This window comes from Thunnus albacares, chromosome 5, assembly GCF_914725855.1.
Source record: "Thunnus albacares chromosome 5, fThuAlb1.1, whole genome shotgun sequence".
NCBI lineage: Eukaryota > Metazoa > Chordata > Actinopteri > Scombriformes > Scombridae > Thunnus > Thunnus albacares.
In genome coordinates, this window is record NC_058110.1 from 29,175,408 (window position 1) to 29,198,867 (window position 23,460).

Sequence of the window (23,460 nt, forward strand, 5' to 3'; positions counted from 1 at the left end):
CACCTGATGTGATATTATTCTTTTACTGTAGTAGGAATATACAGCATGTGAAAGTAGCTGATGAGGAGAAAGTTATTAAAAAGAGGGGGGGGGGGGGGTGGGGTGGGGGATCTCTATGGGGAGCGCCTTCAAGTTTGAAAATTGCAAGCATTGCAACAAAGTTTAAGTATATGTTTTGGTGTGTTCATAAGCCGATGGAAATTTTAAGGCTGGATTTGATCAAAACAAAACATTTGCCTTGTTGACATCGACCCAGAGAGATACAGTGCAGAGAGATTTAATTCCCACTAATGATTACATCACTTGGCAACTTAATAGACTTTATTTGATGCAGAGTTTTTGCACTCAGGATGAGCTAAAAAAAAAAAAACAAAACAGCTGATAAAGTGACCAAAACACTCCTACAAACTGTTAAGTGGGGGCTGTGCTCTTTTATTGTACGGATTCTGAGTTGATTTGCAGAAATTCCCCATTTCAGCGTTGAAAAATGAACACAGCAGCCCGTGTTCCTACATGCTGAGAGCTTCATTTAAAATATTACAATTCAAGTATCGCAATCGTCAAAACGGTACGTCGGAGGTATCCGTACAGCTAGGATCACATGATTTGCGAGGCCACAAAGGAGCTGTGCCTCATTGTTTTCACGTATCATTTCTTTGCACTGGAGTAAGGTTATGTGCTACACTCTCTCTCTCTCCCTCTCTCTCTCATATCTGTACATTTCCAAGACTGAAAATAGGTGAAGCAGTCATCTGTTATCTGTCTTTACAATATTGTTCCTTCGGTCATTTTCATAATTCAGTCGTTAACGTGATTACTGATACTAAACCAGTAACGCCGCAGCCAATGGGAACTCTTGTTTCCTGCAATTAATCAAATCGTGGAGTATGCGGGGAGGCTTTGAATGGAAAAAATAAAGAGCTGTCACATGCACACGTGATAGAGAAAAAAAAAAATTATTAAAATCATCACCATCATCCTTATATTGAGCCTCAAACGTATCATCCATGAAATCATACATTTGCCTCCCTTTGCTTCTAAAACCCTCTGAGTTGGAGTCCAGTGAGAGTCTAATTCTCTTTTTGATCTCATTTTATAACAATGGTTAAATAGATTTAAGCGAATCACAGAAAAAAAAAAAGAAAATCATATTATAAAAGGCTATAGACAAAAAGGATAGCGTGGTGATACAGGAGAAAAAAAAATCCAAGAGAGTGTTAATCTGGTATTAAAAACATAAAATAAGACACTTTTGTATCTGCTGCCATTTTCCTCACAGCTTTTTGTCATTCAAAAATGGACTTCCCCTTTTTCTACCTAAACTGGATAAACAACATCTGCCTTGATCGTAGGATGTTTTCTGAACAAACCACTTAGGAGGAATTTCTGCTAGCCAATTCCCACAAGCTGCTGTCAGTCACTAGCTGGCACTGCAACACTTAATGCCTTTGTCTGTTCTCCAATTTATCTTGTTAACAGCAAATTGGGCTAACGGTTAGAGGCACAGAGCTATTGTAAAAAAAAAAAAAGAGGAATACGCCCACGGCCGCAAAATAACATATGGCTCCCTTCACTCAAAAATGCATCCCAAGCACTTATAGGGCTTTACGTTTACACCATATATAAACCTGATACACAAATTTCATCCTGGAATCTGCAGAGCCTGATAGCCCTCTGTCTTAGTGATGCTTTCGCAGTGATAAAGCAAAAGGTTTAGTGCATCCTTTCCTGGACCGGTGAGTAATTGGCGTTTTAAAATTACCATACAAACCATGTATGCAAAAGAAGTAAATCAGATACAACTGGCCTTTTACTTGTGCGTCTGTGGTCTCACGTTTTACAAATATGCCTATTAATAATACAATCCCCAGAGGAGAATACAAGCACCCTGGATGTTGAATGTCCTCTGAATTAATGCTTGAGCTGGGAATGGTGTTTTTTTTTTTTTTTTTTTTTACATCTTGCAAAATACTATTCCCACCAAGAGGGATACTGCATCTTTAAGAGCCCTACAAAAAAAAAAAAAAAAGAAATGAACCTATTCCTTTGCATCTTCCATGCTCTTATTTCAATACTCCTCTCTCCTTGTTCCCACTCCACACATCATTAAACATATTATTATAACATGACTGTCAGCCTGCGTCTCTCTTCGCTCCATTCTTGCTCTGCCAGGTAATCAATTTGTCGTCACTCTCTGTAACCCCAGTAAAGTCATCAAGTGAAATGAGTTACAGCTGCAAAGAGCCTTCAAGAATACAGGAGGAAAAAAAAAAAAAAAAAAAGAACGGGAGAAAAATGACAACACAGCCCAGGAATATTCCACCGCTTGATAGCACATCCCAGGTCTTGAAGATGAAATATTAATGCACAATTTGTTTATCTGCAAGCCCACATCTCTCCAGTGCCGAGCTGTTAATTTTCTATCGGCACAGACAACGGATCAGTCAGTCATGAACTCTTCACAGCCATTACCGGGAGACATTTTGATTAAGTATTCCTAATGTAGTGGATAGGAAAGAATGAAAACACTCTGCCTGCCAACTTTTGATTGACCATTAAGCCACTGATGAATGTGCCTGTCAAAGAGGAGACAATTACCTCAACAATGAAGAAACTCTTCTGGAAGGCTTATTTCTCTATAGGGCTGACACATTTACCAGAGTACAGGCGAGGCAGCTGAGAGCGTGTAAAGGGATCACTTAGGCATCTTCTCAAAAGTTCTCTGAATAAAACTGGGGACATTGTTTTTAAGAAAAGGGGGCTTTTGGAGGCTGAAATGTGGGAAAAAATATTTAGTGTGTGACTGTATGGCAATGGGTGCTGTGTGTCTGTGTGTGTGTGTGTGTGTGTGTAAACTGAGAGTGTGCCGGGCAGATAAGGGTCTCAGTATCTTAAGCGGGTATAAAGAGACGCTATTATTGGCAGAGAACAATCGCCATCTGGTTGCTACATCCGCAACCATAATAAAGACTGATAACTTCTCAACACACCACGAGCAAGTAATTGCATCCTCAAACGCGAAAATACCCTTGATCAATCTAGTTTTAATCCACCGACTCAATCATAATGGGGCAGTTTCTGGGAACATCATAATTCATAGAAAATATGATGACCTCAGGAAAATAAGGTCAAGGGTAACACTGATTTTGTGACCTTGTGATTTTGATAATTTACGAAGGAGAAGTTATGCTTTTTGGGGAGATATGAAAAGATGAAAAGATAAGGTTAGTTTAAGGAAAGAGAGGACACACTGAGGTTTTCTGTCCCATTTGGGCAAAATCTTACAGCATTACATTATAAAGAGACACAGTAAACACACACACAAAACCAGTTTACAACTAGGATGTTGGCCTGTACTACACAAGGGCCTCCTTGTATACATTTCCTGTCAATCTGACACACAAACACTAGACTGCACATAAGCATGAGGTAGGTTTCACTACATGACACTGCTGCACAAAAAGTAAAATCTGTATGTTGTGGAGATGTGTGTCCTCCTCTCCCTTGCAGCAGCGTGGATGGAGTGTATGTGTGCGTGTGTGTATGTGAGAGCAAGAGAGAGAGTGTGTAACCCATTCTCCATTTGTCCATAAGATTATGAAGAGTTCATACAGAGTTCATCTGCTATGGATACAGCGGCTCCACATCTTTCAGCTCCTCTCCGCACTTCATGCGGGGTCAAATCAAACACAGCGAGGGAGGTTTTTTAAACTAAACTTTTTAACCCAATGAATGAACAAATGCATCATGACTTGTTATAAAGATCACTGAGGTGAAACTACACAGCTTTTTTTTCCTATCTTTTTTACTCCTAATGAACTCTTTTCTTCTTCTAGTGTTTGTATTATCAGTGTTATTAATTTACCCACAAGCAGCTCATGATGCTACAACCATCTTTCTCCATATTGTTATAACATTTTACAGCAGTGCAGTACCCAAACTGGGGTCCCAGGCCCATGTGGGAGCCCTTAGGGGTCCACGGTGAAATGAGAATTAGCTGAATTTCTATAGTATTGAATTCTCCCAAAGCACAAAACATAGCTAAGTCTATATTCTTCACCACAGTACACGTATAGTTATATAACTCTGTACTAAATCCTAACCTAACTACAAAAACCTGCTCATATGGGGCTCCTCGGGACAATATATCTCTCTTAATGCAGGGGTCTATAATGCGTATCTATTCGGGGGTCCCACATGAAAAAAAGTTTGGGAGGGGGGGGGTGGTGGGGGTGGTGGAGGGGAGGGGGGGGGGGACCCTGTGCGGTTCACGGAATCATAACAAAAATAATCCACAAATGTTACACTCATATTAAACAGATCCTTTGAGAAAATAATATCGCTTACCCGCAGCCCGTTTGGGCGCCTGCTGTTTCCTCCGTGGCATTTTTTGGAGTCGCAGTTCACTACTGTGCCCAGGTGAAATCTGAATGCGGTCTACGATAGTCCATGCATAGAGAGAGAGAGAGAGGGAGAGAGAGCGAGCGTGTGTGTGTGTGTGTGTGTGAGAGAGAGAGTCTTTATTTTGGCTCTCGGAGTAGTTCAGTCTCTCTCACTATAAAGAAAAAAAAATCCAGTTAGGAATCGTTTTCAGTGGGGAAACAGATGTTAAATCGGGCTTGTTCTTTCACCTTCTTCTTCTTCTTCTTCTTCTTCTTCTTCTTCTTCTTCTTCCTCCTCCTCCTACGGGGGGCGAATCGTCTCCTTTCACCATCCGTTTTTGTCCATCAGTGGCACATATGTTGATCGACGTGTGTCAGTCAGTCCCTCAGGCAGTTTTTCGCTGGATAATATGTGGAGGGAATGCGCGTAAAAAGCGTTTGGTAATGGTACAGTATATTACGCACGGTGCAGGCGAGGGGAGAGGCGATGCCAGCAGACATCGATCCATAGAACAAACTGAACATTAAAAACTCCTCCCTCCTCGCCTGGACTTGATGATGGCAGCGAGACATTTGTTACACTAGATAACCATGAGTTTATTAAAGGAACAGAGGCCAGGGAAAAAGAGGCAGGAGCACAGGCTGTGTGTGCTGCTGGGGCTGCTGCTGCTGCTTTCTATCACTCTGTGCTCGGTGCCTTTTTTCATGCAGCGTTTTTTTTTTTTTCTCCCTTCTTCTTGTTTTTAGACCCGATCCTGCAGCTTCCGCTTTTGCTCGCTAGATGAAAGACATAAAGTTTGTGAGATTTTCAACCGCTGCGGTTATGAACGTCACTTAACGCTTTAGGTGTAACACATGCTTAATGTGACAACTAAACCTGATCATGTCGCTTTAAAAAAAACACACACACACACACATATATCTGTTCATCAGTCTGTTGTTGAGGAGTATCTCATTGCAAGATACACAAAACAAGCTACATCATTGATTTTTTCCGCACTGGATGCAACTTGGGAGGCCTGATAAAAAATCCTCATGCTTGATAAAGTTACTTTGATAAATGTATTTAGTTACACATTGTGTGAAACTAACCAAAAACTGACATTTGAGCGACTTTTCAATGATTTTTTTTTTTTTTGGACTGAAAATAGTTTATATTTGCTACATGAAGTTTACTGCAATGAACAAAGTGAAAGCATATAAAATGACATAAAGATACTGTATGTACATTCATTTATATTCATCATCACATCAAGTTACATTCAGTTTGCTCCTTTTCCCTTTCATGGTTTCACGTGTACAGTAGCTATTACTCCGTCTTGTGATTATGATATTGATTATTGACAAGATGTGAGATATAAATACAGTATTTAATATATGGCTGCAGCTGAATTGAATGAATTGTTTTGTCTGTAGAATCACAGAAAATAGTGAAAAATGGTCTTCACAATAAGCTGATGTCATATTGTTTTCTCCCTGAAAACGTAAAAATATTCACTTTTCTATTCAATAAAACAAAGAAAGGCAACAATTCCTCACAATTGAGAACCTGAGACTGGGGAATGTTTGACATTTGTGCTTGAAAATTGACTTAAACAATGAATCAATTATTCTTAAAATTATTTTGTGTTATAAAAAGCGATTATTTTCTGTCCACTGACTAATCGACTAATCATTTCAGCTTTAATTGAACCTTTTCCCCAAAAGTAACAAAGTAAATGTCTCTTTGTAAGTCTTTTACTTATGTCCTTACAGGTATGGAGATATTTCCAATTTTCTTCCTACAAACTTCCTACTTTTACTCCATTAGATGTGAGAAATAAATACTTCATAATAAAATCAAATCAAATCCTTGTAAAATGTAGATATTATAAATTGTTAAAGGTGAAATGACCCATTTTAGTAACTTTTTACTTTTGATCCTGAAGCATATTTTTCACACTTCAGTCATATTTGGAGCTCTGAATTTGTACTTTTAATGGAATATTTTTTTTTCAATTCTCAGTATTCTTCCCCACTACAGCCTTTATCTTTAGTTATCATATGCTCAATAGTAAAAGCTCTCTTTTTCTTTAAAAGCTATTCATGACCTAATCAAATATGAAGTAGAGGTGATGGATGACTTCATTTCAGAGAGACAACACCCCTTAGAGATCCAGGCTCGCCCCGCATTACAAATGGCTTCCTGATAATATTCCATCACCCTATTTTGTGTCTGTCACTCATTTCGCCGATGATACCAGAGACCTCCAGTGAACTCCACCTGAAACCTTGTGCGATCAATCACGGGCTCAGATCAAGCCTGAGCCATACCTGTCTGACAGCTCTTAACACCCCGTGTGTACACAAAGCATGCGTGCGTGGTGACAGGCGTTACACCGGCGCCCACCGTGACCTCACCTTATCTGTCTCGGCACGGCCTCGCTCCGCAGCCGCTCAACACCTACGCTAGTTTCGCTCACCCACACCTTCGTTCTCCGAACCTGCTTCTGAAAAACTTTTGTGAGCGGCGCTTGCGTTTCAAACTTTTACCTACCATCCATGCATCAGTGTCGGCGACGGATCCGCATGCAGATGGTGGAATTTGTCATCCCTTAAGTCTTGATGAGCTTTTTTCCTTCCTCACACGGTTGTAATTCTCATACCTGGCTGCTTGAGGATTTTCCGGGATACAACTTCAACAGGTTTTTACTTAACTGTGATCCTCCACTGTAACAAAATATGACAAACATATGTCTTGTTAGTGCTTTTTTAGAATCACCTGTGGCTCTCTTTTCAGTAAAGAGACATGTATGCAGCACACATTTTCAGAAAGTAGACTTTGTCTGTGCACTTTGACCTTTGTTTGATGATAGTCTCATAAATCTAAAGTGGAATTAAAGTCATATATTTGATTTATAAACAACGATTTGGAAACGGTCCCAGTTACACAAGCAGATGTTTCCCAAAGCTTGAAATCAGATAAGTAATTCTTTTATCTCAGACCTCATCAAGAAACCGGAGCTGCTTCTCTGACAAAGCAGAGTTTATGCATTCTTTGAATGTTTGTTTGAGCTTTAACACCCATGTACGCTTGATTTCCAGAAAAGCTCTGAAACAGAAAATGTGCCCACATTCCTTGGAGGTCACCCGTGGCACTTCTGGAGTGTCGACAAAATCAGACTCTTATTTATTGTCAACAAAGCAGCTGAAGAAAGTGTCTTTCGACGGCGGCCAGGGTTTTGACCTCTCATCATTTTTTGCTTTGAGGGAGTTCGATTCATCTTCACAGTCGATTCTGGACCATTCAGAGGTGGAGGAACGCTGCTTTAGGAGTGGAGTTTCAGGTTAACCTTGGATGTTATGTCTCAAATACAGTCGAGAGTTGAAACCGGGGATAAAAGTGTAGGACAAAGAAGACAGACAGTCTTAGGACAAAGAAGACAGACAGTCTACTTTGTCCTGCACAGACGGTGTGATGTCAGTGTCTGAAACTATGGCTGCTGATATGGGCCTACGAGCTTCCTTACGCACATATAAAATAAATCATTCTATCTTTGTGTTGTAACTTTAGCCAATAAAGCCACTAATACTTCAGAGGCTTATGGCAAATCACTAGAAAATGTATGTATGAACAACGTTTAAAAAGCAGTTATCATCAGTTATTTACATTAGTTATTAATATGGCAGGGACACTATTAAAGGTCCCATTTATGTACGACACCCTCTGTTGAGTCTAATTGGAAATATGTTTGGATTTTTATACTAGTTGACTGATCTTCTGGTTGAAGAAATGACAGTTTGACATCTGAATTTACTTTTTTTGGAAATTATGAGTTATAATAGACTACAAATTTATTTCTCAGGAAGTCGTTGCATTTAAAGTCCAAAAACCTGTGTGATTATACATAAAATCACAGATATGCAGCTTTTTTTTTCACAGATATACTTGTCTGTCTTTCTCCCTGCAATGTAATGATGAAATGCTGTGAAAACGCTAAAGCTGCTACAATCATGGTTTTTATATCAACAATATATCAAATCTTCATATGTGTAATGTCCCCTCATAGTGACGAATCCACAAAGAATTATCACCCGACTCTGTGGTTTCCCTCAGCCCTGTGGACAGTTTTACCGTCTTTCAGCTCACTGTTTTTCTTTCACTGCCTGCCAACTTTCCCGATTTGGTTCACTCTCACCGCTCTCATCGGCGTTGTTTTTGGCAACAGGCAACTATTTTCAGAAAAAAAATCTTTAAAAAGCCTAAGTACGCCATCTGCTCTCCACCAAATGACAAACAGACAAACTTAGCAACTAGCTTGTGAACATATTGGAACATTTAGCAGCTGAGGAGCCAGATATTTCGCCCAGGAGCTGGTGGAGACCAAAACAGAGTTAAACAGAGAGTGAATATAGGATTTAGACACACAACTCCAAATTCATGCTCATGTTGCACCGTTTCTGCTGGATGTGTACATAAAGCAATTGTTTGCTAATATGCCACAACATCTTTATAAAGGTGATGATATTTTTTCTGGCCCCAAGTGGCCAAAAAATGTATTACTGCAAGTTTTAAATCAGTTTCTCTTTTGAAAATGTGCACTCAGAAAGAGAAGAGCATTAATGGGTTTCCCTCAAAGGGGCTGTATTACAGATCTGTTTCCTTATGAGAGTAATGTCCTAATGAGAAAATGAACTTGGACTCTTGGGTTTCAGCCAGTGCAATGAGGAAGGAGGACAATGCTGCAATTAAGCTGTTGTAGTTCTTTTTTCCTCAACTCTGACATTTGTGTCTGTCTTCTCCCACTCTCCAACATTTCAAATGTATCTAATTGGGTTGAATCTGAGCTCACACAGTTCCAGTATTTAAAACTGTTCCATAAATCCAAGTAGAGTTTCCCCATTTATCTTAGCAAGAATTCTGAAACGATCGTATCGCTTCGTTATCGTTATCACTTCTTTACAACCCACAGTTTTGCTAAACATTAACTGTCCAAGATTTATGGGCTCTTTCGCTCTGGTCTGAACAGTAACGCCTGGTAAATAATGTCCAAATAATTACTCTATGCATACAGCTTTGCCATACAAACATTACCAAGAGAAAAAGAGTAGAGCTCATTTTTTTTGACAAGGCACTGGATTCTAGCAAACATGTGTCAGACAGCGATGTGAGTTCAAAGTGAACCCAAACAAGCACAGTCTTACAGACTTCACAGACCTGCTCACTCGCTCACATTAGAAGATTTACAAGCTCTCTGTGAATCTGCAACATTCAAAAAACACACACAAGTGTTCTGCGGATCCACACTGGTCAATTATCCATTTGTGCAAAAATCTGGACTCAACCTGAAACTGTTTCCAATATCACAACACTGGTCTCATTCATATTTTGTGGTCAGACTGTTTAGTTACACAGTCTTTTGACAATAGGGAGTCTAATTATAATGCTGTAGTCATGATAAAAGGAGGACGGTCTGGGAAATCTAAACCTGTCTTTAATCCAAAGATGCACAATAGACAGCCTGTGATTGAAGTTCAGTTTCATAATTTTCAAAGCAGAACAACAACATATGCATACAGTCAAAAGCAGCTGCTTGATTTTGCGTTGTAATTCATTTAATGCTTGTGAAAATTTACCAAAGCTGAAAACAAAGAGCTATTACAAATTCAGAGGATGTCTGAAAAAAACTGAAGTTGCGTGATTGACAAGCGGTTAAAAATAAAATTTCCCAGAGCAGGAATACAGCGCAGCGATATAATGATGCAAGCCTATTATGAACTTGTTTCAGGGATGGGAAACAACAAATCACATGAAACGGGGTGGGAGTAATTTGTGATCATATAAACAGATACAAACATCATTTAACACATCTTGAAGTGACGCCTCGGTTGTAGATTTTTGATGATGGCATTAAGCGGTTTCCAGACACGGACTTGGATACAATTGGATTTACATGTTCTAAGAGACGATTGATTCATTCAACAACACACAGATGCTAAAGGGTTCTCATGGTTATATATACAATAGCATGTGGTCCTATCCTGTTGTAAGAACAACACAGTTTAGTTGAAAGTAGGTGAGGTTGAACAAGCTGATGTGAGTGTTGTTGTTGTTGTTGAAAGCGCAGTTAAAGGAGCTTTGTGGGACTCAGTGTGTTTGTCCTCAGGGCTGAATGTAACAGATGACAGAGATCATTGGAGTTTTTTTTTTTTTTTCTCACATCAGTCAGAACTTACTTCTTTTCACTATTTTATAGTGTACTATAGAGACAGACACCATTGTGATATTGTTGCACTGTTTGTACCTAATACTGATACTTGACAAGTGGGTACTTGTTCTCTTCATGACAGGTGTTAATACCTCACACTTGATCTTCTCTTATTCCATTACTTCAGTGACTACTTGTGAGTCAGTACTACCACAGTGAAAAATAAAGGTTGTTGTTGCTATGTACGTATATATGTAAGTCTATAGTGTATAAGAAGGCTCTTGCAGGTGTCTGTAGTGCCACGATGTAAATAGAAAAATAAGTGCAAGCAGAAACACGCTATAAACTAATTGTCAAGATGCAGCAAAAGCAAAAAAGCTGTTTGTTTTTTGAACTGTCAGTGTATTCAATATCATTTCATGCTGTATTCTTATTTGGTTTTGATTATGTATTATATGCGGGGCGTAGCTGCATTCCCATTGTGAGAATTTGGGCTTAAATTTCTGACAGTCACAATGTTAAAGTGAGCCATCTTCGGTCGCCAAAATCTCTGAATCAACCTTCGTTGGCTGTGTCTCACAGTGTGATCTAAGTCTGTCGGTTTGTATTGACGATCAAAGATTTTCCCCATGTTTCCTTCACTATTGTCAACTTTTGTCTGGGACAGCTTAACACAACGTAGAGGTAATTTTAAGTATCTATCCTGCATCTGAAGAGACATGAGAACAGAAAACAGAAAACATGTCTGTTGCCAGTTACTTGAAAGTGAAATTGTCCGAAACGAAACCAAAACAGTGAGTGAGTAAGCCACAGAGAATTATAGCTCTACGCTCCAGTTCCTCTCCGTTTCACTGAGCTTTTTTTAGCATCTTTCAGCTCATTGTTTTGGTTTTCTGGTTTTACTTTGTTATGGTTCACTCTCACAGCTCTCATCAGCAGGCAGACAGGTAAACACAGGCAATGTCTGCTAACCTTATATCAGCTTTATAAGGCGATAATACATTAACGTCATGTTTGCAGCTTATTGCATTGCCCACAAGAGGCCCCCAAAAGTTTAATGAATACAGGTTTAATGTATTTGTCCTACATGTGTGGAGACCATTTTGGAAAAATATATTTGTTGTGGGTCCTTGAGGATAAAATGCAAGCAACAATAATTTTTATTATAGATTAATTCATATAAAAATGATTAATATTACAAGAGATAGATTAACATGAGCTCTTCAGACGTCTCCGGACACATCTTTACTCAAATTATACTTCCTGGTACACAAGTCATTGATGTGTAGCTATAGTAAGCATTACTGCAATACATTATAGTTGTTCTGAATTTAGAGGAAGTCTGTTACTATGGCTGACAAATGCGGTCGTACATTAGTTACCAAGTGATCAATTTGTAACAAAGGACTCTAAAAAGTCATATTTTAGAGCAATACTTACTAATAATACTAATCTTTGATTCTCTCTAAATATACAGTATATTCACATGGGCTTGAACTGACTAATAGTGAAAGTTTAATAGTAATAAACTGACTTTATTTTCCTATGTGGCCCGTAGACATTTAATTGCAGTAACATTATTTGCTGTGCTTTTAGGTGCCATGGCAAAAAAAAGAACATTTAGAAAAAGTAGAAAAGAAACTCAAAAAATGTCCACATTTTGTAGTAAAAACACCTTCAAATACTGTTATTATCTGTTATTCTTGTCAATGCTAGTGAAAACCACCACCAGTGGTAGGGTTAAAGTTGGCACGTTATCTCAGGTGGAATGGCACTATGACCCAGATGTAACCCTGACTGTCATGGCAAATACACGACTTATCAGAAAAAAGCTTTCATATCTGTAGGAAAATGAGTCTGAAGCCGGAGCTGTCAGTCATTCTGCAGAGTAAGTACAGTATATGGGGCATGAAGGGAGGGGAGTATTGTTCACTGTCTTTTTTAACCCAATAACATCCATGCAAACAATCTTTCTAACATTGCTGCTTGACCTATTTCCTCTCATGTAATATATCGTTAAAGCAGCCTTGTGAAATGGCTTAATTATTCATGCTTGATTTCAAAATGAAGAGCTTTGAGAACATGGCTCCACAGGAGGATTGACACACGCAACGGTGCTCTTACAAGCACACACACTGAGGCACACTGGGGCCTAGCTTACTCAAAAAAAAAACACACACACACACACATTCACACATACACACACCCTTGACTGACTTCATCCACTGTGTTGTGCACAGAGCATTAAAGCAAGAGTGAAGATAAATGTCCTGTCAGCGCCTTTAATGATTTATTTCAAACATTTCACTCGATCCAATAAGGTTACAATCTATGGCAGGTAATTGTTTATACAGAAATAGAGGGCATTTTGTTTGTTTTATTGAGCATTGAGCAGAGTGAACACACTAACCTCAAAAAAAATGGATGCACTGTCAGAAATATCAATTTGCTTTTTAGACTACATACACTTGCAATTCTCATCACACATATTAACATACAGTGCAGTCTTCAGCATTTTGACTTTTTTTTCCAAATTAGGCTGAACACTGCCTCTGAAGTTTTTTTTTTTTTTTCTAATCCCCTTTTTTAACGGTGTGAGGCCTGTCTGTCCATATGGACGAGCGTGCACGTCGGTGTCTGATCCGCCGCGTGCTGTTTTTTGTGCTTCCCCCCGCGTGCGTGTGCTGCAGTTAGGTAAGGCATCAGAGCAGCCTGTCACTTGTCCCTTGGTATTGCTTTAGTCTGCGTAGACAGTGTGTCCACCCTAGGTTTGTCAGTGTCTATTCAGACCTGACCTGTCTTGTTCAGCACATGGCAGAGGATGCTGATGGACATTTCCAGTTCTCCTTCTCGGTGTCCATCACTCGGCGCGGGATGCATCCCCGACGCATCTTAGTTTGAGCTCCTGAAATTTGTTGACAGTTGCAGAGGGTGGTCTGCAGTTCTGCCACCCTCAATTATGGGAGATGTGATCTGATTCTGACTTGAGGGATGTAGGTTGCCTGCTGTGCATAAATGCTCAATTGTGGTCGATCGATATCTTGCTAATAGGTTTTGAAAATTGAAAACAATGCAAATAGAAAAGATGCGTAAACCCCGCTGAGGGATTTTGAAATACAAACCCAAAGGGCTAAGTGAAGGTGGGGTAAGTGACATCATTTATTTATTTCCAGTCCTGGTGGATTAGATTCATTCATCCTCTTTCATGTTTGTTGCTTTGCTGCCAGTCAATCTTGTGTTTGTTCTCTTAATTTCCTGCAAGTCGCTGATGTAAAAGAAGGAGTATTTAATTAGCACTCCCTCTGTTCTGTTGAAACAGTTAGTGTGTTTTTATAGGACCAGGAACAGAGCTAAAGTCTGTTTCTAATGGAGATGGAGGCAATCAGATAACTAACATTGCCACCCATGCTCTCTTTTCCTCTTCTTGAAGAGGACAACTTCAGCTTTTAATAAACATGTAATAAGAAGGAAAACAGCTGGTAGCTGCATCACAGATGGTGCCGTTCTTGGCATCTCCAAGGAAGGGACCACACATACAGATGGCTCATTATTCCAGCATTTGGTTATGCATATTGCACAAAATTTTATTCCAATGCTTAACAACCAGTATAAGCAATACAGGTGTTACTATTTTTCACGAGGCTCCCCTCTGCAATGTAAGCAGTCGTGATCTTGTTTTGGTCCTATCTTTTGATGCGGATCACTCACACAAGCCTCAGAATCTACTTCTCCCCTATCAATATTTCAGTGCTGTCTCTGTTTGTGAGGAGTGCCACGTTAATCTGCACTCAGGTGTGATTCATGGCTAAACCAGCTGTCAGTCTTTTCCCTGACTGCAGCTCTGTTTTCAAAGTGCACCTTTGTGTCATTAAGGTAACAGCCCGCAAACACCTCAACGGGTCGTTGATTAAGACAGAGGGAGAGATATTGATCACAAAGAGCGACGGCGAAACAAGTCAGCACGGCCGGCCGAGAGCGAGGCCGAACACATCAGCGCGCGACCTTGACCTCCGTGAAATCCCTGAGACCCTGCTCTTTCATCTCAACTTACAAAACCCCTGCTGTAGGTTATCTGCATATGTGTCCTCTGTGTATTATTTAGATTCGTTCAAATAGAAGATGTCACTGGCAAAAAAAAAAATATATAATTTGAATGAAAACAAGGCAAAGGATTCGGTCCCGTGAGAGAAATGTGTTCTTCGTTGAGGCTTTTTTTAGGTTGGCTGTTTTAAATTACAGATGCTCTCTAATTGGCTACGGTCAAATAAAACCTGCCTAATGAGGCATTGCATTCATTTGCTTATTTCCTTTCAAGTCGTTTCCCTTTGTATCTCAGAGCAAAAGTCTGCTCTTGTGCTTACTGTCTGGTATTCTTAGTCAAAAGACTATAATGCCTCAGATGAACATGTGAATATATGTTTCCCCTGCTGCAGAATAGCTGAAACTATTGAATTTACTCATTAACTGCATAAACAGTCGCAATAATAAACCCTGAACTTTAAATGTTATCTCACCTTCCTGCATTATTTTGATGACCACTAGCAGGCTTTCAAAGGGAAGACAGAAAAACACAAGGCTGCATCTCACTCACTGCGTCTCCATTATACTGTATGATGAACTTAGCGCAGACTTCTCCTTTAATGTGATGATTAAGTGCGCTAATCACAAGTGAGAGTGAAACACAGACACTTTTATCCCGTCCCCCCCCCCCCCCCCCCCCCGTGTGTGTGTGTGTGTGTATGTGTGCGTGTGTGTCCTGAAACATCCAAGGGATTTTCTTTCAGACCTCCTCACACTTGACACTCCATGTATGCTGGAGCTGTCCTGTCCAATTTATAACAGGAGTCAATGTGACCTTTATCCTGGCAATGACTATAATGTACTGTAGCACATGTCAGTCTCAGGTCAGGATCATCCCCTGTGTCATATGTTTTGTCTTGCATGTTTTACAGTCACCGGGGACGTACTGCTGCGCTTCTGTGCTGCAGCCTATTCAACTTTAAAGGGAAGTTAGACAGGTGATAAGCTTATAAAAACATAACGTATTATTACCCTAGAGACAGTTTCTAGAGGCCTATTTAATATAGCATGCTTTTAAGGATATATTCCTTCTGCAATATTACATGTTTATATATATTTATAGCTTGCACAATGTTATTAGACATTATAATTACACAGTAACGACTATTTTGAACCCCAGTTTAATAATAACAGCTCTCTTTTGTTCTCTATTCTACTCTGCAACAAATGCAGGAAACAAAGGAAGCCAAGTGATTTAAAGTGCTTAAAAGCATAGGTAGGCTGCACAAAATAACTGTCACATGTTTTTTGGCTCTAATTTTCCCCCCTCATACTCATCTTATTGCTCATCAGCTAAGTTGTCAGGTCTGCTACATCCCTTTGATGGCATCACTGACAATTAGCAAGACGATGCCACACAAAACCATCTGGACAGGCACGTCTCTCGTCGCTGAAGGAGACAGTTTTCTGGTGTGACAAAAATAAATCTCAAGGTCAGTCGCTGTCACTTTTTAAAAGTATCAGATTCCTTCAGAGGTAGATTTATGGGATTGGATTTATTTTGAGAAGGTTTACTCGCTAATAACGAGGTGTCTTGACTGTTAAGTGGAGATGAGGAATTAAATCAGTAAATTATACAACCCTGTCCCTGCTTAATGTTTTCAATACCGCATTTCATTGCCAAGGTGCAGAGAAGCAGCTGAATTGATAGGCAGGGTGATATGTAATCATATCTATTTCTATTTTTATATGTGTATAATATTTTTAGACGGGCGGATGGACAGACAGACAGACAGAGAGACAAACAGACAGATAGACAGATAGATAGATAGATAGATAGGTAGATAGATAGATAGATAGATCATGATAGACCTGGCATGTCATCTTTCTAGTGCACTCAGAAAGAAACGATCAGTTATCAAGAGGGGCAGGAAATTGATTTTTTTTTCCTTTCTCTATACACAGCAAATGTTCCACATACTGTAAATATATGATGCTTTGAAACCTCTTTGTGTGGTAAAGCTGAAGAGCCTTGGTAATGAAAGTCATACTACATATAACTCTGTTAAGGCCCCGTCACACCAGCATTTAAAATAGCTAACTTTTGTGGCAACCTAAATGAACTTAAATGGAATCAAAAAATCAGTTTGAGTTCAACTTTGGTGAACTTTGGCACACATTTTGGCCGTTGATCTATGGCAAGCTGTCTTTGATGATGCTGACCTTTTAGGAAACTGAGAGAGAGAGAGAGTCCAAAATTGAGGAAGCTGTCATAGCTTATTAGCTGTGTGTCCATCTGACAGGAACAGGAGTTGAAGCTGCAAAGACATATTCTGAAATAACTTACTGTCCGGTTAGCGAGCGAGCTACGAGCTTGCTAACTGACAGTTAACAACATCTTTTCAATATCTCTTTATTGAATGAAATCATGTACAATCCTAAGAAGAAAATGCTTGGGTGATTAAAACAGCACAGTAAAGAGAAAATAGCAAGAAGGTTGGAAAGCTATTGTGACTGACTGTTTGTGGCTTGCTAGCATGTTAGCCGTTAGCTCTCCAGTTTAGAGCTGCAACAATTAGTCGATTAATCGATTAGTCAATCCACAGATAATGAATCAGCAACTGTTGCAACAATTGAATAAGCGTTTTAGTCATTTTTTAATCAAAAATGCCAAATATTTGCTGGTTTCAGCTTCTCATATGTGATGATTTAATGCTTTCTTAGTCATATATGGCAGTAAATGGGTTTGGGACTGTTGGTGGTTCACCAACTAGCCTTGTGAGTAGTATGTACGTATGTCACCAAGCCTCTAGCAGTGCCAATTTCATGAATTTCACTATTTCTGGTCGTGTAAACACACCTTTAGTCATTTGGACAAATAACGAAAAACTAGCAAAATGACTTTGGATGTCTGTATTTTTTTTCTGACCACACGGATTCAAGCGATTTAACAGCAGCATCATCCCATATCCGTTTTTAACTGCTTTATTTTTTTGCAGACAGGTTTCGATCAAGGTTACAGGGGCAAACGGATCGTTAAACAGGAACTAGAACATACTGTCATTGTTTTTGAAGAGCATGTACAATGCAAGCCTTGCTCTTGCTACAGTTACTCATCCGCAGCTCTTCCATTGTGTAGTCCCATGATGGTTCTGTGCTTGTGTGTCCATACATCATGTTTGTGCATGCTGTACTAAAGCAGATCCCCTACAGAATAGGCTCCAGAGTGTCATCCACACAGAGTTATCCCTCACCACTGGCTGACCGTGGCATTATTCCGATGGGGACTGTTTGACTAATAAGCATTTTTGCTTCACAAGTGCTGGCTCTAGTCAATGCTGCTGCTCTGGATATACATACTGTATAAAGGACACCTTGAATTGGAAAAAAAGAAAAAGGTGGCCAACGCTATTAAAAGCACCCACTGGTCCGGAAAACACACTGTGATTTCATTACAAAAATCATATAATGGTCGTAAACACAATAACAAAGTTGCATTTTTGCTTGGAGAATTTGCAGCGTATGTAGAACAGAAACAGCCCTCTCTCTCTCTCTCCAGATGATTTTTTTTTTTTTTTGACAAATTACACTTGAATGCGCAAGATATATCCTTTTGTTTGATTTCAATATTACAAAACAGTTATAGAGGAAGGCTAAACAATTCCTTCACTGAGTAGAAATGGAAGTAGTCTAATAGAGAGGTCAAACAAGCTCAGTGTTGATTTTAAATGCATCGTGTCAAAAAGAAAAGCTCAGAGCTGAACACTTTGTCCACACATCAGTGGGTCAAGCTAAGAGTCAGTGATCCAACTAGGCTTGCTGTGATTCCTCTCTCTTCAAGTGGGCTGTTTCACAGCGAACAAGTGCAGGCATTTACATTTACATTTAGAAAATGTAGCTTCACAACATGCTGCGGATGTTATATAAATGTAGTGGAACAAAAAAATAGTATATTTGCTTTGGGATATCTTCGAGTTAAGTGCGTGTACGAGTGGTTCTGCATCTCTGAGGTCAGATACTGTTAAAGCAACAATGTGGAGCGCAAAACATATTAACATTTCTACTATATAATATCTCTAATGGATCGGTTGCAAAAAAAAAAAAAAAGTAATAAAACTCATGCGCAGTCTACTCTCGGTTGACCTGAAGGTGAGAAAGAAAGCTGCAAAAATACCTCATTGACCCTCTCTGTGCTGGCAGACACTGCATATTTCGACAACCACCCTCTAAAAGCTATTTTAGCTCTATGATGCTACCTGAGTGTTTTCCTCCCACTCGCAGTTTAAAAATGCTCATCGCAAAAATGACCTCTTTCTTCCTGCTCGGTTTGTGTGCAATTGAGCAGTCGCAGAGTAACTTGCAAATTTAGTTTTTCTGTCTATATTAATATTTATGTCTGTGCTGTAAATAATATTCGTAGCAGCCGTGTAAAACCAATCCGCAGTACTCGGTAAATTCAATTCTAATAAGCAAATCTCTCTCTAACTCCTGGATTCTGGAGGTTTTTTTGTGCAGCTGCACATTTGCTACTGTGAATCAGGTCTGGGTCCGAGCCTGCTGTTCTTCAGTAAAGTGCTGCAATCACCTCAGCGAACCACGCTGACAACCTCTTCCTCTGCTCTGTTGTTTAGACTTCCCTGCAGAAAGCCTCACAGCGGAGGGATTCAATCCATGGAGGTTTCCACCATCAGATGGTGTATAACGTCCCACAGTCTCTCACAGTAGGGCTTTGGTAGAAGTTCAGCACACATGAGACACCATCATTTGAAAAACATCTGTCACTCTGACAAATAATAAGTGCATAAGTCCCCCAGGGAAAAAGGGAAGTGCTAGCTCCATATTTTATTTCTTTCTGTATAACAGTGCGACTGACTGCTGTTTTTGTGTGTGGTGAACTGTACTTTATATCTAATGCGATGCATGCTCACACTGACAATTGACATTTTAAGGGCATTACCCTTGACAAGGCGACCTGGACAAATGAAAGGAAAAGGCAGAGTGATTTATCAAGGGGGCTGACGAAATATTTTCATTTACATTTTTTTTTTTTTTTCCCTGTGCTGTTTTGAAATGAATCTCCGAGACGTACACCACACCCCTGCTCCAGACTGTGTGAGCTGTCTGCAGAACAGCCTGATGACCTGAGATCAGGTAAGGGGGCTATATCTCCCCAGGGCGCTTGCAAAGCCAAGACAACACTGCACTGCTCTCCTTTTTTTTTTCTTCTAATTCTGCCAGTTCCTCCTGGCTTAATTGAGAATTTGAACAAACAAATTAATCATTGCAGCCCATAAAAATGACAGGATTCATGCAGTAGCATTCTTCATTCTCTCTAATTTGTTGTGTTGTGTTGTCGTCCCCCCCCCCCCCCCACCCGCCCCTTCTTCCTGTGCCTTTTCTCAAACCCCCACAGCATTTTTTGTGCTGAATCTGCTAGTTTACCCCCTTATGAAAATTACAAATACTTGTCAAGGTTAACGAGTTAATATTCTCATTCAATATTTATTTTATGGGCGAAAGAAAGCGTCTCCCTTCAGCGCGTCCTCTTCCAGAGCGAGGATGGGTTTGTTAATCAAAATGACAAGGACAGTGTCCTTTTGATAATCCCCTGAATCATCGAGAATAAAAAATGAACTTTATTAATCAGCGGCCTCTGATTAATTGTTATGAAGTGTTGCTCATCCATTTCCCCTGCATTTCCGTAATTTTCACAGAAGCCTAACAATCTCCCCGATGATTTGAAGCCTTTTTGAGCTGGCGTTGCATTCAGCAGCATAGCAATAAATAGCTGGGCAGCACACTCTCCTTCCTGGATGAGCTTCTGCACAGCAAGACTTTTACAAAAAAACAACACACAATGCTTATTTTCCCTCTCTGCTTACAGCATTTTTTTTTATATATAACTTTTTTTTTTCTCACCTCTGCGTTTGCATTTTTAAAACGGCATTGTTCAAAAAAAAAAAACGTCAATACTGACACAGTTTAGTAGCAGCCATCGGTTTACCTTTATGTTTATATCCTGCATCAATACTGCAGTTTCTGCCCACTTAATCCTTGAATGTGAAGCGCCGACGTGTTCTCCAATCTTCTCCAGGTGGGAACAACATCCCAGCAAGCTAACAGTGGAAAAAGCAGGACTTCCTATAACATCAAATATGAACGAAGAGTTAGTAAATGAAATCATGTTACACATTATCTACAAATTAACAACTCTCCTCACAGTGGAAACATGATCGCCCCCCCAAAAAATCCTCTTTTTTATTTTTTTTAATCTTACAGAAGTAGGACAATTAATAGTGCATACACTGATGATGTTTATGATTAATACATAACACTGAATGTCGTTTTTTTTTTTGCACAGTGTATGGTGCAAGGTTGGGAATCTGATGTAATTTAAATGAGCGTGCGAGACGTGTGGTGCTCATTTGCTCTGAAGTTATGTCCATGAAACGGAATATACAAACGATAGGAAAGTTTCATATCAGAAGGGTGTCTCTCTCTCTCTCTCTCTCTCTCTCTTTTTCTTTCTTTCTCCTCAAGGCGGATTACTACAAACGGGGCCTGATGAAGAAAGGATATGCCCGTTAATCAGCGGTCATCTATTTCACCGTATTTACCTAAAAGTTATTACATTCAAGCTCCATGTTTTAAAGTCCAGCGTAAGGAAACTATACGTTTAACAAGTGCACGCGGTGAATTCCAGCCTCTTCTGCAGATTTAAAGGGGGGGGGGGGGTTGGGTGGCTCACATGCAATTAATTGTGGAGGTGTTTTATCCATCAGAATGAATAATTTAATGGGAGTGTTAATAGGTATCCCAGACTTGGCCAAAGGAAGGGAGACAAAGTGTTGTTGAAAGACGTTTCATTACTTCTCCTCTGATGCTGCTCTTCATTTGTTCTCCAGTGTCTTTTTTAGGTCAGTCTAGTCACATTTGAGGATGAAAACAAAGCGATTTAATAGTAATAGGAATAAAAAAATAATTAGCATGATAATAACAATAATAGGGGGAACAGATAGAAGAAAGAAAGAACTATGTGTGCGTGTGTGTGACCGTGATTCATTTCAAAAAAACCGGATATGGCTCGGTGTCAGAATTATAATCATCGCAGCACACAGCCAGAAGTTAAACTTTCACCATAAATAAAAGCGAGTCTGGTTCATAGTACATGGGAACTGAAGTAAATCTGAGGGAAAAACTTCCCCCTGCTGAGTTACCTTTGAGAAATCTGCTTCATGTAACATAAATTGTTTCAAGGGGGGGGGGGGGAGGGGGGGGGGGGCATTAAAGCCACAATCCGTCTTTTTTTTTTTTTGTCCACATAAATGTTATATCCACATGAATTACTGCAGAGTTTGATTTATTGATGAAAGAATCAGCGCATCATCATTAAAATACTGTTTTCCTGCTGTTTTCCCCCCAAACAATACTAATATGAAACAAATATTTATTAGCGACATCAATAACTAAACAATCATAACTCAATTCCAGAGACGTTTATGTTTGCATACAGATTACGTGTTGCGCCTTTAATGGACAAAAAAAAAAGAACAATATGTGCATTTTTGAGCTGAAAAGTTTTGTGAATCATCTTGGCTTGTATTAGCATACACTTTCAAACACTTAAAACCAAAATTCCCCTTGAAGGAAGCATTAAATTGATGATGTCTTAGACTCAGTACAGCTTTGACTGATTCCTCCTGTGTGTGCGTGTTTCAGCTGGTGGGGGAACAATGTGAACTTCATCGACTCCCACACGCGCAGGAGGGATGACATCAGAAAGGAGTCGTCACTGTCGGATGCAATAAAGGGACGTCCACATGCGCATAGTTCCCCATCCTTCACACTTTGTGTACACCCAACATAAATTAGCTATGGCGACTACTCTCTCTTTCTACAACCGTGCAAGACAAGGAGAGAAGAAGAAGAAGAAGAAGAAGAAGGAGAAGGGTGTGTTCCAAAAGCCCAGGTTCCCCCCCCCCCCCCCCAAGAAAAAAATTTAAAACAGTAAATTCAGATGAGATATTGCAAAATTAATTTTCTGACAGTAATCCTTTTCCCCCTCGGTAACAGGCGTCTGTTAATTTTTCACAAAAGGATTCACAAATACATGAGTCCTTTTGTACAGTTTCCTCAGATGGAGATCTATGGCGTTGTGAACAAAAGACACTCCTTCAATGACAAGTGCCAAGTACATCAGCCAGTCCTTCTTTTTCAAGTAATTCCAACCCTGGCTATTCAGGGTTTGCCCTGTGGCGAGACCGAGCACTTCGTTCTCCAGAAATAGCCATAGCTCATCTTTCACAAGGACTCAGGTCGTTGTCTTATCACGGGGAGAGAGGTTCATTTGAATTTCTGTCTCTTCAATATGCCTGGCGATCATGATGCCCGGTTAATATTGAAGTTTAGGGGGAGCGCTCGGTGTTGTTCTTCCTCATCCGGTCTCTGTGGAAGACACAAATAACTTGTAAGTTGCTATCAAATATCTTATCACATGACTTTATCTGCTAGAGATGGTAACCGGGTGCACCTGAGCAGCTCTCCACCTGAGAGAAATCATGATCTTCCACGTTTTCTTACCTTGATAGCACTCAACATGGTTTGTTTTTATATATATTTTTGAATGGATACAGCAGAATAATTTCATACCACTGGCCACAAACACTCTGTTCATTTATTTGTTGTCCACTGCACCTCATGAAATTCCTTTTGTTCCTCGTTCACAGCAGAAAAGCAGAAACCACATCTAATTAACACGCAAACACACCTTGACAACTTTTTTTTTGCATGACATTCACTCAGCTAAAAAAAAAATCTTTTTTTTTTTTTTAAAATAACAAAAAGAAATCCACACTGAAAAAAGAGAGGCG

The 23,460-nt window shown here is 39.7% G+C and overlaps 1 protein-coding gene across 8 annotated transcripts in view; it reads right to left on the reverse strand.

Annotated features, from left to right (window-relative positions):
* LOC122982039 (teashirt homolog 2) overlaps positions 1 to 23,460 on the reverse strand; it is a 102,399-nt gene that overhangs the window by 37,527 nt on the left and 41,412 nt on the right. For 2 of the 8 annotated variants that reach the window (XM_044351010.1, XM_044351009.1), the window contains exons 5-7: positions 20,595 to 20,731; positions 6,919 to 7,091; positions 4,348 to 5,159 (exon numbers count right to left, since the gene is read on the reverse strand). In XM_044351010.1, coding sequence (XP_044206945.1) covers positions 4,348 to 4,387 — 40 coding nt within the window. In that variant the 5' untranslated portion in view covers positions 4,388 to 5,159; positions 6,919 to 7,091; positions 20,595 to 20,731. Of the gene's footprint in view, positions 1 to 4,347; positions 5,160 to 6,918; positions 7,092 to 12,838; positions 16,058 to 17,416; positions 17,965 to 20,594; positions 20,732 to 21,303; positions 23,036 to 23,460 lie in introns of those variants that run through there. The other 6 variants (XM_044351007.1, XM_044351008.1, XM_044351011.1 and 3 more) reach the window with 6 other exon arrangements.